Raw genomic sequence first — 14,618 nt, 5'->3', positions numbered from 1 at the left:
TGGACGACATACACAGAACTCAGTGCTTAAGGACGGTTCCAGTGAGACAACCCACCATGTACTCCTACAAGGCCTATCACCGCTACCTTTACCAAATCGTGTTCACACGTTCACTCTCAGCATCAGAACATAGAGCACTGTACTCCAATTCATTCCCAATGAATCAGACCTGACACACTCTAAGCAATAGCAGGCATGGCATGGTAGGAACACAACAATGGCTTCAATCAACTCCTACACATGCTAGTGGGTTTCAACTATTTACTGTGGCAATGACAGGTCATTCAGAGGAATGGGTTCAACTACCGCGGCACAAAGTAGCAGATGAATCGTTGTTGTCCTAATGCAATAACAAGGAGCAGGAGCGATAGAGTAGGATTTTATCGGAATGAACAAGGGGGTTTGCTTGCCTGGTATATCAACAAGGAAGGCACTGCTCCTCAGACAGGTACTCTGGAACGGTCTCCGGAGCAGGACCTATCGAGAAGGAACGGTGTCGATAATCAATACACAAGCATATGCAACAATATGATACATGAATATGGCATGAAGATGTGATGCTGTTTGTGCTAATGCTGTTAGCATTCATTTGGTTGAAGTCCATTTGAACCAAGAGTTCAAATGCAACTCCTAATTAAGCTCTTATATATGCAATTTTAGTGTTTCACTTATACAGTAGGTATAAGTTGGTTTGTCATGCATGAAACTAGTACAGATGGAAAGATTGCATTTTTCTAATAATTTTTCATATATAAATTATTTCAATCTGAGTTACGGTTGAATTTCTATGATTTTTTTAAGTTTGAAACATTTTCTGGAATTTCCTGAGTTAAAATAATTCCAGAAAATATTATTGCGTCAGCATGACGTCAGCACTGCGTCAGCAGTCAACCTGGGTCAAACCTGACATGTGGGGGCCACACGTCAGTGACACAGTGGTTAAGCCCGGGTCAAACCCGCACTGACCAGGGTTTGACTTGCCCTGGGGCCCACGGTCAGCGGCTGGTGGGGTGGTTTAGGCTCCGGGATTAGGCGCTAATCACAGCCACGTCGGCCTCACCGGAGTTTGGCCGGCGACAACCTCGAGCCGCGGCGGCAACTCGCCAGACTTGCGCTACGAGCGGCGGATGGACGCGCGGAGACCACCTGGGCGTAGCCCGTCGTCGTCCGCATCCAGGGAAGCAGGTGGGAGGCTGTGGGGGCGCCGGAGCTCGCCGGAGCGGAGCTCGCAGCGGCGGCCGGAGCACGGCTTCGAGCGGGAGCGGGCTGCGGGGCATGGGGAGGCCACCCGAGGGGCTCTGCGGCACCCTCGTGGCACCAAGAGCACGCCCGTGTGCTCAGGTGCGACTAACGCGCGCTAGAACGGCAGCAGCGACATGACCGGCGGCGAGGAGCTACGGCCATGGCAGGGAAGGGGGCTACGACGCGGGAACGGAAGAACGGGGAAAGGGAAACGGAGCAGAGGCTCACTTCGGACTCGACGGTGTCGACGGCGAGCTCGGGGAAGGGCTGGAGTCGGTGGTGCGGCGAGGCGGATCTCCGGCGTCGGGAGGTTGAAGACGGCAGCGATGGCGACTCTCCAGGGCCTCCCTAGGCGCGTGGCTTGACGGAGAGGTAGCCGGCGATGTGGCGGAGCTTCTAGGCTGGTCGGAGAGGCGAGGGGGAGGCGGTGGCTACGGTAACGGCGAACGGCAACGACGACAGTGTTCAGGCGGTCGCGCGGGAGAGAACCAGGGGAAAAAGGGAGAGCGAGGGAGAGGGAGAGAGGTGCGGGGCGGTGCGTGGCGTCGTCCAGGGCGTCCAGGGCGACGAGAGGGAGGAGCAGGAGGTGGCGGGAGACGTGGCCGCGGGCGAGCGCGCGCGCGACACGCACAGTGCCAGTAGGCACGAGGAAGAAGACAGAGGAGGAGGCGGGCTGGGCTGGCCAACTGGGCCGGCCAGGCCGCACAGTGCTGGGCCAGCACAGGAGCTGGCCGCAGGTAAGTTTGCTCCTGTTTTGTTTTCTCTTCTATTTTTTGACATTTGTTTGATTTCATAATAATACTAATTCATTTTATTTTCTTCTGTCAATTTTTGTAGGAACTAGTTGGATTGCTCCAAAACTCCTCACCAATTAACAGAATTTTTGGACATATATTATATATATAACAATATATATCCAAAGCAATTAATTACTAGATTAATTCCAAATGCCCAAAATAAATACTTATGAGCTCCTAAAAATATTGGTTTGATTTTTATCTCTGTCCAATATTTTCAGAGAGCAACATGAGCATTTTCTTGGACCTTTTTGGAGCAATTTTTATTTGGGTCATTTCCAAAAATGATTCTGAAGGTTTCACAAATCCCCATTTCAAATTTAAATGGAATTTAAACATGATGCACAATTGACTAGCTAGCCTCGAGCATACCAGAACTAGGGATGTGACAACTCGCCCCCACTTGAAAGAATCTCGTCCCGAGATTCAGGGGTCGACGGAAAGAAAGTGGGGTACTCCAGTCGAAGACGATCTTCTCGCTCCCAAGTAGCTTCTCTCTCGGAATGATGAGACCACTGAACCTTGAGGAACTTGATGTTCTGACGTCGGGTAACACGCTCTGCTTGATCAAGAATGCGAACCGGGTACTCTCGGTATGTGAGGTTATCTTGGAGATCAAGCATTTCGTGGTCCACTCCGCGGATGGGATCCGAGAAGCAACGCCTGAGTTGAGAGACGTGGAAGACATCATGAACTCGAGAAAGATGTGGGGGTAGTTCCAACTGGTAGGCAACCTCTCCTCGTTTAGCGAGAATGCGAAAAAGGACCAATGTAACGAGGAGCCAACTTGCCCTTGATACCGAAGCGATGGGTACCCTTCAAAGGAGTAACCCGAAGGTAAGCTTTGTCACCAACTTCATAAGTCATATCCTTATGCTGACGATCATACTGGCTCTTTTGACGAGACTGGGTTGTTTTCAAATTCTCACGAATGATGCGAACTTGCTCCTCTGCCTCCTGGATCATGTCCGGTCCAAAGAATTGTCTTTCACCGGTTTCTGACCAGTTCAAAGGTGTTCGACATCTTCGTCCATACAGAATCTCAAAAGGAGCTTTCTTGAGGCTGGATTGATAGCTATTGTTATAAGCAAACTCGGCAAAAGGAAGACATTTCTCCCAATCCATACCGAATGAGATAACGCAAGCTCTAAGCATGTCTTCGAGAATTTGGTTGACCCTTTCCACCTGACCACTCGACTGAGGGTGGAAAGCGGTACTGAAGGAAAGATGGGTTCCCATGGCAGTTTGGAAACTCTCCCAGAAATGAGAAGTGAAAAGACTACCACGATCTGAATTGATCTCTAGTGGAACACCATGAAGTGACACTATTCGAGAAATATATAAGTCAGCGAGCTGACTAGCGGTGATATTCTCTCGAACAGGAAGGAAGTGAGCCACTTTGGAAAGACGGTCAATGACTACGAAGATAGCGTTATTCCCTTTCTTGGTCCTGGGAAAGCCGGTGATGAAATCCAAACCAACTTTATCCCATTTCCACTCAGGACTAGCTAAAGGCTGAAGGGTGCTAGCAGGTCTTTGATGCTCTGCCTTAACGCGACGACAAACATCACATTTAGCAATGAACTCAGCGATTTCTCTCTTCATCCTAGTCCACCAGAACCTCTAGCGTAGGTCCTGATACATCTTAGTACTACCGGGATGAATCGTGAGAGGAGATTCATGTGCCTCCTTAAGAATCAATTGTCGCAGATGTTGATTCTTGGGAACCACCAAGCGATTCTTAAAGAAAACAACACCACGATCATCCATAGAGAAACATCCACCAACTCCCTTCTTAATGTTTCTCTTGATGCGGATAACACCCCTATCAAACTTCTGGTCAGTAATGATCTGATCCTCGAGGGTAGGTTTCGCCACCAAGGTAGAAAGGAATCCGTGAGGAGCAATGTGAAGATTAAGCTTACAGAATTCCTCATGGAGAAGTGGTTGACCCTGCTGCAACATGAGATTATTGCAATAGGATTTACGACTTAGCGCATCAGCCATGACATTAGCTTTGCCTGGGGTGCAGGTAATCCCTAGATCATAATCTGTGATTAACTCCAACCAACGTCTTTGCCTAAGGTTCAAATCTGGTTGGGTGAAGATATACTTGAGACTCTGGTGATCGGTGTAGATCTCGCAACGTTTACCAAGAAGGTAATGTCGCTAGGTCTTGAGTGCATAGACTACGGCTGCAAGCTCTAGATCATGTGTAGGATAATTCTCCTCATGTGGATGCAACTGTCGAGATGCATGGGCAATCACATGACGATCCTGCATAAGAATGCAACCTAGTCCCTGTCGTGAGGCATCACAATAGATAACAAAGTCTTTAGTGAAATCCGGTGGCACAAGTATGGGAGCAGAAGTCAGGCGTCTTTTCAGTTCCTGAAAACTGTACTCACACTGTGGGAGTATTGATCCTAGTATGTGTGCCGTGTAGTCCAAAGCATATAAATAGAGTGCACACATCTAGAGGGAGCCTGTCTATATTTTGTAGATGGTGGGTTTGCTTATGTTCATTTTGTATCCTTATATGCAAATCCTGTATTGTCATCGATCCACCAAAAAGGGGAGATTGTAAGGGCATATTTCTCCCTATGTGGTTTTGGTGATTGATGACAATGCATTTGCGGACTAATCGTGTGCATTGAGCATTTCAGATATCTCATGTCTAGACACAAGACGATTCGGTGCCCCTCGGAGCCTAGTGAAGACAGCGTTTCTCTATGTTTCCTTTCGGTGGATTTGAGTCGTAGGAAAGCCGTACTATTAAGAGGGGGTCCGCTTCGGAAAGGTTAGGGTGGAATCAACACGTACACGTCTATTCCTTTGCACCACCTTTACTTTGCTTCTTTGGAGCACCAACCGTTTATCCGTGTCTTTCCAAAATGAAGGACTCCAAGTGGTATTGTGTTGTGGCATGCAGTAGTACTGCTCAAGGGAGCAGTAGTACCGCAGAGGCCCACGGTAGCACCGGCCAGGGATGCGGTAGTTCCGCGAGATGCGGTAGTACTGCTCCTCGGGCGCGGTAGTACCGTGGCCTCAAGCCCAACACGGTAACACGCGCGGAAGTAGGGGAGGATGTAATTTTTTACATCCGCGCCCTACGCGGTAGTACCGCTCCCTGCATGTGGTAGTACCGTGTCAAATTTTTGCACAGATCTAAACTCAGTGGAAGTAGCCACGGATGTAATTTTATTAGTCCGTGCCTTCCCAGCCTAGACAAACCCTGCCTTGCGGTAGTACCGCTCCGACGGTTCTACCGCTCATTGCGTCAATGCAATAGGGCCTCGTCTGGTCTCTACTGCGGGAGTGGTAGTACCGCAAGGCCTTGCGGTAGTACCGCATGTCGCGGGATGAATAAGTGGATAACGGTTGGATTTTTCCTCTCACTATATAAGGGGGGTCTTCTTCTCCAAGTCGACCACCTCTTCCATCCCTAAGCTCCATTGTTGCTCCAAGCTCCATTTTCACCCGATCTCTCTCCCTGGCCAATCAAACTTGTTGATTCTCTAGGGATTGGTCGAGAAGGCCCCGGTCTACACTTCCACCAAGAGAAATTTGATTCCCCCACTAATCCCTTGCGGATCTTGTTACTCTTTGGTGTTTGAGCAGCCTAGATGGTTGAGGTCACCGCAGAGCCATATTCCATTGTAGTGAAGCTTCGTGGTGTCGTTGGGAGCCTCCAATTAAGTTGTGGAGATTGCCCCAACCTTGTTTGTAAAGGTTTGGTCGCCGCCTCCAAGGGCACCAATAGTGGAATCACGGCATTTCGCATTGTGTGAGGGCGTGAGGAGAATACGGTGGCCCTAGTGGCTTCTTGGGGAGCATAGTGCCTCCACACCGCTCCAACAGAGACGTACTTCCCCTCAAAGGGAAGGACTTCGGTAACACATCCTCGTCTCCACCGGTTCCACTCTTGGTTATCTCTCACCTTTACTTGTGCAAGCTTATATTGTGTTGTATCCCTTGCTTGCTTGTGTGCTTGTTGTTGTTGCATCATATAGGTTGCTCACCTAGTTGCATATTTAGACAACCTTTTTTGATGCAAAGTTTAATTTGGTAAAGAAAAGCTAAAAATTGTTAGTTGCCTATTCACCCTCCCCTCTAGTCAACTATATCGATCCTTTCAAATGTCGAGGCTCACAAATTTGCAAAGCACGCGTTACCCTCGGCTTTGGTCACCATTTTTGGTTAGGCAATCCAGGAAATTTGGATTTCGTCCCTGTAAACCTTGTGACGGGTGAATAAAGCTTTGTGAGTTTGCCTAAAAAAATTTCCACCCTCTTCAGATTGCGACAAGTGGCATGCTGCATGTGAGTCACTTGTCGCAACCTGGGAGTTTTTTTTGTAGATCCATTTATTCAAAATGTTTTATCTCTTAAACCGTGCATTCAAATCTCAAACCGTTTTCATCGTTGGATTCCTCGCATCAAGATCTTCAACACTAGATCCCATGTTGATAGATTTTGGCGAACTTTTTTTTCACAAAAAAACTCGAACAAAAAGCCGAACCAGGAGCACTTTTTTCTTTCCGAAAGGCACGATTGTGCCTCTCGTGGAAGCAAAACCGTGCCTCTCACAGAAGGAGAAAAAAAGAAAGAGAAAACACGTTTTTTCCCGTTTCCATGAGGCACAGCCGTGCCTTTCACGGAAGATTTTTTTTAGAAAAGGCGCCTTTTTCTGTTTACGAGAGGCACTGCCATGCCTCTCGCGGAAGCAAATCCATGCCTCTCGCAAAAGTAAAACCTTGCCTCTTGCGGAAGCAAAATAAAAACGCTTTTTCACGCAATTTTTTTGTCGAAAAGCCAAGAAAAAACGGTAGAAAACCAAAAAGCCAAAAACGCGTGTGAAAAAACAAAATAAAAAACACAATTCGGAGGCAGTGCTCAGAGCACGACACATGGCGGCGGCAGAGAGCGCGCTCACTCTCTTCCCACCCCAAGTGACCCTTGGGGAGGCTCCCGAAGAAGCGCACTCAATTAGTGACCCACCATGTCCACCCTGTAGGATGTTGATCCGTCTTTTGAGTGATTCCCATTAAAAATTCAGCATCTATTGATCATCTTGACGCTGAGAGGTGGGGGACCTAGCATCTTCAAGAATCCTATGTTCTTCGTCGTCATCTAGTGAGCAGCCGATGGAGTGAAGAGGACGAAGTTGACTGGCGCTGGGAGAGAGGGTGCATGTGGACATCCTGAGGCTCGTTGGAGAGTAGATAGCAGGAGTAGGGCGTAGAGGCAACTCACCTGCACCGTCGTCGAGCTGTGAGTCATGCCGCTTCTCGTCTCATCTCGAGCGCCGCTATGGACGTGTTTGGTTAGGTGCATGGATGTAATTTTGGACCGTTTGGTCAGGTAGGTTGCATCAAAATCTTGGCTCACGCGAATATCAAACCACCTCTTAGTTAGGCCTCTGAGTAACAATAGAATCATCAGTTTCCACTCAACCAGTCTTGTCTCGTGCAAGCAGGGGCAACGCGATGCCCAGCTCACATGAATAGTAAGATGAAACATGCTTGCATGCGTCCCCAAAAAACCGATGGGAGTAATACGGTCATCTCTTGCCGACTGTCTCGCCCTATTTACCTTCCTTCGGCTCACCATCTGAACCCGCACCATCACTTCCCTTTCCCCTTCGAGCACTTCCTCCTAGGATTCTTCTTCATCGACAAGTAGGTAAGTTGCGCCATCTTCCCCGGTCGACGGTGGTCGGCAATGACGATTCTTCTTCCTCCTCTTCTCCGAGTTGTTCACTGACTCCGCCTCGCTACTCCGATGGCTATAAGTAACATCACTCCCTACTCGTTGTAGAGTAGATTTGTGACCTTGTTGTAGCTTAGATATGTGAGTATGTGGTAGATTAGAGTATTGCTTCATGGTGGTGTGTGAGGATGTGGTAGATCAGATACTAGTGATGCCGTTTTGGTCGTATGGTAGGTTTTGGTTGTCGTTAATGATGATTCTCATAGTGTTTTGGTAGATGTAAATGTTTTCCATGTCAGTTGAATGCTAGTTTGGTGCATGTGGTAGTGTGGTGAGATTGATGACCAGTCCATGCTAGTTTGGAGGATGTGCTAGATAAAGAATTTGCCATCCGGATGTGATTTTGAGGGGAAGAGTAAGGGATAAGACGGGGCTTGCATTGTTCCCTCAGATTGCCATAGGGATCGAAACTTTTGTGTGCTTTGCGCAGGGGGTGCAATGGAACGAACAATGCACCCGCCGCAATTGTCACGTGTCACCGTGTTGAGATTTGTGCCTGGGATTGTACGCACGAGAGATCGGCTTCCAGAGAACGTTTACTATACATCATTTCCGTATAAGTATATGGTGGAAACATTTCCTATGTGATGAACTAATGCTGTTGGATCGATCAGTTTCCATGTGATCGTGCAAGAGTAGGTTTGAATTTTGTCGATAGACGCCCTTGCTAAATGGGTGTTCTTCCTTGTTTTACAAAGGTGGATTTGCAAGATCCCTCAAAGAAGAAAAAAGGTGGATTTGCAAGATTCATCGGAAAGTCTAGAGCTCGGTCCATGCAACGCAGAAACAAATTACCAGCAACAATTCAAACATATCCATGCACTCCTTGACTAAACGCGAGCATCGTACAATTATTGTGCTCAAATCTGCCAGCGATAACCAGCGCTCATTAACCACTGTTTCCATCGGGTAAGAGCGAGCACTAATCGCGGGATCCAGCGCCCCTGACAGCGGGCATTCATTCCAAGCACAGATTGCTCACCACAGCAGAAACACGACGACCGGCACGGCCACCGCCACCACCGCGCCGAGGCTCCACGGCTCCGAGTCGCTGGCGCCACTCTTGTGCTCGTCGGCAGGCGGCTGGTCTCCGTCCGCACCTGGTCCTTCCGCCGGCGTCTCCACCACGGGCGTTGGGGAAGGCACGGGCTCTTTGGCCGGCTCCGGCGGTGGCGCGGTGTGGTTCTTTGGCGACGGAGGCAGGGCCGCCGGGGCCGTAGCAGGTGCAGGGGCCACGACCGGCGCCAGAGGAGCAGGCGCAGGCGCCTTGGGAGCAGGAGCCGGGGCCGGCGGCGTGGGCACCTTCGCCTCGGCGGTGAAGGACGAGATGACGTCGCTCACCTGCAGCACGGCGATGTCCCAGGGCACCTCCTTGACCGACTTCACGTAGAACACGGCGGCGGTCCCGTTCACCCCCTCCGCTGGCCGGAACGACACGTGGCCGTCCTTGCCGCCCCGCGTGATGTTGACGATGCCGGCGGACCCCGGCGCGCCGTGGGCCTGGTAGAGGCTGGCGGCCTGCCTGAACCCGCCGTCGAGGGTACGGAGCCTGGCGTCGCCGAGGTAGTCGAGGAGGACGTGCAGGGAGAGCACGCGCGCGAGGGCGTCCGGCTGGAGGCGACGCTCCGCGAGCTGCGCCACGGCGGCGTTGTCGACGGCGAGGACGGTGACGGGGGAGCGCCCGTCGATCTCGGCGCTGAGGTTCGCGGCGGCCAGGGCGGCGCTGAACTGGGCGAAGTCCGGGCTGGCGACGGTGAGGATGTCCGTGACGTTGTGCCGTCCGGCCTGGCCCTGGCACAGCGGGGACGCGCAGAGGAGCAGCAGCAGGAGGAAGGAGCAGGGGACGGCTCCGGTGGACGCCATGGTGCACCGCTGCGCGCCGGGGAAGGACTACTACCGCGCTCCTCCCGTGTCGCTCGCTGGGCCGCTGGTGTCTGGAGAGGGGGAGGAAGGGTTTAGGCCAGGCCCCTAGATATACTACGATGAAACTGCCGCGTGAGCCTCACGTGGTCCGACCGGAGCCAAAGCCACCGTGTGAGAGGCGATACGAGGTGGGGACACGTCGTCAGACGCGGGCGCGCACACGCCACTGTACATGGAGATACGCACGCACGAAGGGTGGGTGTGCATGCAGCAGGATATGGAAATGCTTAATAATGTTACTACGACAGTGAGTTAATGCTATATTTTTTCGATTGGGGTGAATCAATGCATGCAATTTGTGATGACCGGATGCTATTTGTGCGCCGCTTAGCTGGTGGCCGGTCCCGCTCTTTGCCTCTTTGGCAGCGGAGACAACCGGACGAAAGCTTTTGACGGTGCATGCATCAATGGTGGCCGTGGTAAAAATGGGAGATGATGAGAGATGTGTGGTAATGAGCCTTGTTTGGATGCCAAATCGGTGGCGTGCCATGGTCTGTCCTCTGCTACCAAACGTGCTTCTTGTGGCCGGACTACATAAATGGTTCCCTTTATCACATGGTTCCAAAGGTGTGCGTGGCGAGGCGTCTACTGGGGAGAGGAATGCTTTCACGCTGCTAGCTGGAGAAGATTGGACTGTCTAGTGACATTTGTACACACGATCGACCTAGCTAGAGTGTCACAAGAAACTAGAAACGGAAACAAATGTACACGGCCTCCTTTAAGACAGTGTGGTAAAGTGGTAACCGCGGCTCTTTCCTGGAAACTTCGCTGGGCTCTACCTGCCTAGTACTTCCTCCGTTCCTAAATATTTATCTTTCTAGAGATTTCAACAAGTGACTACATACGGAGCAAAATGAGTGAATCTACACTCTAAAATATGTCTATATACATTCGTATGTGATAGTCCATTTGAAATTCTAAAAAGACAAATATTTAGGAACGGTGGAAGTACGTTTTTTTGGAGTTACGTTGGTCATGCTGGTTTGGGGTTCCTTCGCTGCTACTTAACTCGGCCCATTTCAGCAACCCCTCATTTTTTTTGAGAGAGTAGCTAGCTAGGGTTCGTCGCCGACGGTGGAAGCAAAGTTTGGGGAGAAGAGATCGGTCCAGACTCCAGATCGGATCCGGAATTCCGGCAACCCCTCATTTGAAAAGTGTGTATATACCATCTTATCTCTGTTAACGATCCCTCAAAAAAAATCTCTCTGTTAACTGCTAAGCAACCACCACACTACTATTTCGTGACCACGGTATCCCTTTGGGTCCGAGTCGCTCTCGTCGGGGCGACAACCAAACATTAGCCTCCGCCATGCCCTACCCTTTTTCCCTCTCCCTTGTTACCACCAGTGGAGGCTATCGGGAAACTGTATCGCCACCGATGAAGGTGGCAGTGAGGTCCTCGGCGCTCTGCTCTCGAGTACATATCAAGTGCTCCAGCCCCTCAAGTGCTCCTATAATACAAGCTCCCGTGAACCGCTGGATTTGAGATCCAAGGGTCATGTGAGGAGCTTCGGCAAAATCGCAAAAAAGAACTTTAGGAGGCAGATAATTGCGTGCAAGTCCAACATCTCGACTGGTAACCCTGGGATCTTAGATCCAACGGCCCCACGGGAGTTTGTATCATGGGAGCACCTGATATGACCCCCTCTAATCTCTAGTGCAGGCTCGAGAAGACGAGGTGATTGCCTTGGGTGGAGAAGGTGAAACCCCTCCACGACAAGCGAAACTCGATGGTGATGGTCGTTCCCTTGTGCGAGCGGAGGGTGATTGGCGTGGACCGTTCTAGCAGTACTCATTCCAGATCTCAAGGCCCCGGGGTCTTGAACCTCTCAAGCAGCCTCAGCCTTGCCAGATCTAGACACTGTGGTGTTCATCTGTCGGATCTGCGCTTGTCGGGGTGGTGATGGTGGGGGTGGAGGCCAGAAGAATCCCCGGTTGGCAATGTTAGCCCGACCGTGGCAACGCTCATGGGTGTCGTCGCCTACTTGGCGACGTCGAGGTATAATCCCTCCCCTTCCCTCACCTTCTCATGTCCCGGACGAAAACCCAAATCGCTCCTGGATTGGGCGACTATGGTGTTGTGAGCACCGTTGCCTCACCTCCTTGAGGTGTTGGTTTATTGAGATGGGTGTGTGTTGGTTTGCTTGGTCCGGTTGGCCGGCTGGTGGTAGCGGTGTGGTACGAGTGTCCCTGGAGGTGCCAGAGTCTTGTTGGGCCTAGTGTTCCCTACGACAATTCATTTTTGTTATTTTATAATTCTCCACACAGGCTTGTTAGCGTTGGTACCATTGTGTCTAGCTAGGGAAGGGATATAGTTTTGCTCCCTCGGCTGTAGTGGTGCATAAGGGTGGCAGAAGCACGGAGATCATCCCCGCGGGCACTATACCACTTCTCTGCACGGTCTCGGCTACTTTTTTAAAGTGCAACTTCTTCACTGGCATCCTAGTTGTGAACACTACTATAGAAATGGGCCTTAGAGGATATCCATGGAGGCGGTTAGCAGCCTAGAAATCTCTAGAGGTCTCGAATGACCTAGTGCAGGTGGTTATTTTGTTTAGAGAAATAAACTCAGGCGGCTCGGTAAAAGAAACTTCTTCAAACAATATTTTGGAGGCGGTTCTAGTGAAGGAACCGCTTAGAGTAACACCCAGCCACATGTGATTTCGGATACGAAACCGCTTCTATCTTGTTACTAACCATGGGTGGCAGCCTTTTCTCTTCTGTCTCACTTGATTCACCTCTATTCCTTTTTCCATTTCATTGTCTTCCTCAACAGCCATTGGTCAAAACCCCAGCATCCTCGCCCCGTCGCCACCTCCTCCTTCACGGTCAGCAGCACCGCCAGCCGGATCTAGAGCTCAGTTGTCACCGCCGACCGAGCACATTGACGCTTGAGTCGCCTACACATGACGCGTCTCACCCGAAATGAGACAAGCCCTGCCATCTACCCCCCGGTCGATGGGAACAGTGGTTGCGGCGGCGAGCAAAAGGCGAGTCAACACGGTTGGTTGGAGGAACCCAACAGGATAAGGCCGCCGCCGACATCCTCCATCGAGGCCTCCACCACCACTGTTGTCGATCTCGTAGACGAAGCTCCCGCATGTTACCAACCTTCATGTCAATGTAACTCTTTGGGGATGATGTTTTAGGCTTAGGATAATTATGTGTTTGTGTTAATTAGTTTCATATGTTAATTTTGTATATAGTCATGAACTCATGATAGGCGATTGGTGTTCTAGTAAGAAACATATCCTAAACTTCAATTTTAGCTTTTTGCGTATGATGAAAAAAAATCCCGTAATGCCGTCAGGCTTTAGGGTTTAGGCCTAAGAATTTGGTTGTAATACCATTGCAACCATCCTCTTAAGCCTAAACTCCCAATTATGTTGTAAATAGCTTTTAGGGTTTAGGCATGAGTTAAAATTCCCGCAATACTTTTTTCTTTGGTGCTCAAGTTTCATTTGCTTTCTGTGTCAACATGAAGAAGGGGCTCTGAAGCTTGCTTGGAAATCATTAGTGGCTCAACGGTCTTCTAAATATGAAGAGCATGGAATTGTTCCATATTATTCATGTTTAGAAGAAATAGGAGTCCCTAACGATTCAGAGGGACATTCTAGGCCCTCTTTATGCTTGCACACGGAGTATCTCGAACATCGACGCTTGAGATATACTCTTATGTATTAACAAAAGTTCAATAAATCCACACCCTTATGTATGACAACATAGACGACTAGTTGGATCGATAGTTGCAGCCATAGCTTATGGACTAATGGTGAAACTTGTAACCTCTTGACATATCAAAGGTGTGGCTAGCTTTGGCAGGCATGTGTTGAAGAAGAACTAATATTCTTTAACTCATGTTGCAAGAGCAGTTATACCTTTTATGAGAACATAAGGTTCACTATGTTATCATGTCTATACATTTACCCCTCTCACCTCTAAATGAAAAACTTGGTAACAAGTGCTCTCTTGAAACAATATCACATTTCAAGCCACTGCATAAAAAGGGGTTACATATTTGATGTCTCTATATATAGTTTTTGCCTTATGCTCATCTATCGGATGTTTTGCCGCCTCCTGCTTCTTGGAGATGCTGAGAGAGTCCCTGGTTTGTACCATGACTCTGCTCAAGAAATGGTGAGCATGATCTGAATAAGTTTGGAGACTAGTGTCAGGTAGATCTTTTCAAGTAAATACATTGAATAAATATATGTCATATTTATCATCTTAATCTGTGTATACACTAGGGTATCATCACCACTTGTTCCACTGGCAATTGGATTGTAAAGCTGGATAGGGAGTAGTGAGCTAATCTTTCTCTCCCTCTCCTTCTCATAACGTGGCCTTCAATTTACTGAGGTATGTAATATATTCAAACTAGCTTTATACAATGTATGTACACATGTTTAGTTTGTAGCTGAAAATTATTTTAGACATGAAGAAACTATAATACACATCAAGAAGATATCTAGCCGTGATTGGTTCGATAGGGTGATAGGCGAGATTAGAATACTACTCAAGATGAAAATGGAACATGAAGAAGAGAGATTGATAAACTACTCGAGGTGAATAGGTGACATGAAGAGGAGAGATGGATAGAATACTCGAGATAATGAGGGGTATTTAGATCCTTGGATTTTAGAACTTTGTTTCATACATGTTGGTTGTGAACTATGTTGTATATGTTGGCTTGGAATGTATTATGAGATGCAATGGGCTTATGTGATGAATGAGAATGTGTGCGAACATATATGTGCATATGTGAGAATGTTCTATTTGTATTTTCAATTGTAGGATTGGCTAATAAAATGCATGCTCCAATTAAGAATTGTACGCGGTCCCAAACTTAAAACTACTTCGACCGATAAAGTATTCCAGCTAGTTT

At 49.0% G+C, this 14,618-nt stretch overlaps 1 protein-coding gene across 1 annotated transcript; it reads right to left on the bottom strand.

Annotated features, from left to right (window-relative positions):
- Window positions 1-8,560: 8,560 nt before the first annotated feature.
- LOC119339802 (fasciclin-like arabinogalactan protein 1) lies at window positions 8,561-9,759 on the bottom strand. The gene has a single exon (XM_037611713.1). The coding sequence runs from the start codon at window positions 9,671-9,673 to the stop codon at window positions 8,789-8,791; it is 885 nt and encodes a 294-aa protein (XP_037467610.1). The 5' UTR covers window positions 9,674-9,759; the 3' UTR covers window positions 8,561-8,788.
- Between the last annotated feature and the right edge of the window lie 4,859 nt (window positions 9,760-14,618).

Source organism: Triticum dicoccoides, chromosome 7B (genome assembly GCF_002162155.2).
Source record: "Triticum dicoccoides isolate Atlit2015 ecotype Zavitan chromosome 7B, WEW_v2.0, whole genome shotgun sequence".
In the NCBI taxonomy this organism is placed as follows: Eukaryota; Viridiplantae; Streptophyta; class Magnoliopsida; order Poales; family Poaceae; genus Triticum; species Triticum dicoccoides.
This window is presented reverse-complemented; position numbering and strand designations above follow the sequence as displayed.

Coding starts and splice junctions, on each gene's coding strand:
- LOC119339802 (XM_037611713.1), bottom strand. CDS start 9,673: ATGGCGTCCACCGGAGCCGTCCCCTGCTCCTTCCTCCTGCTGCTGCTC.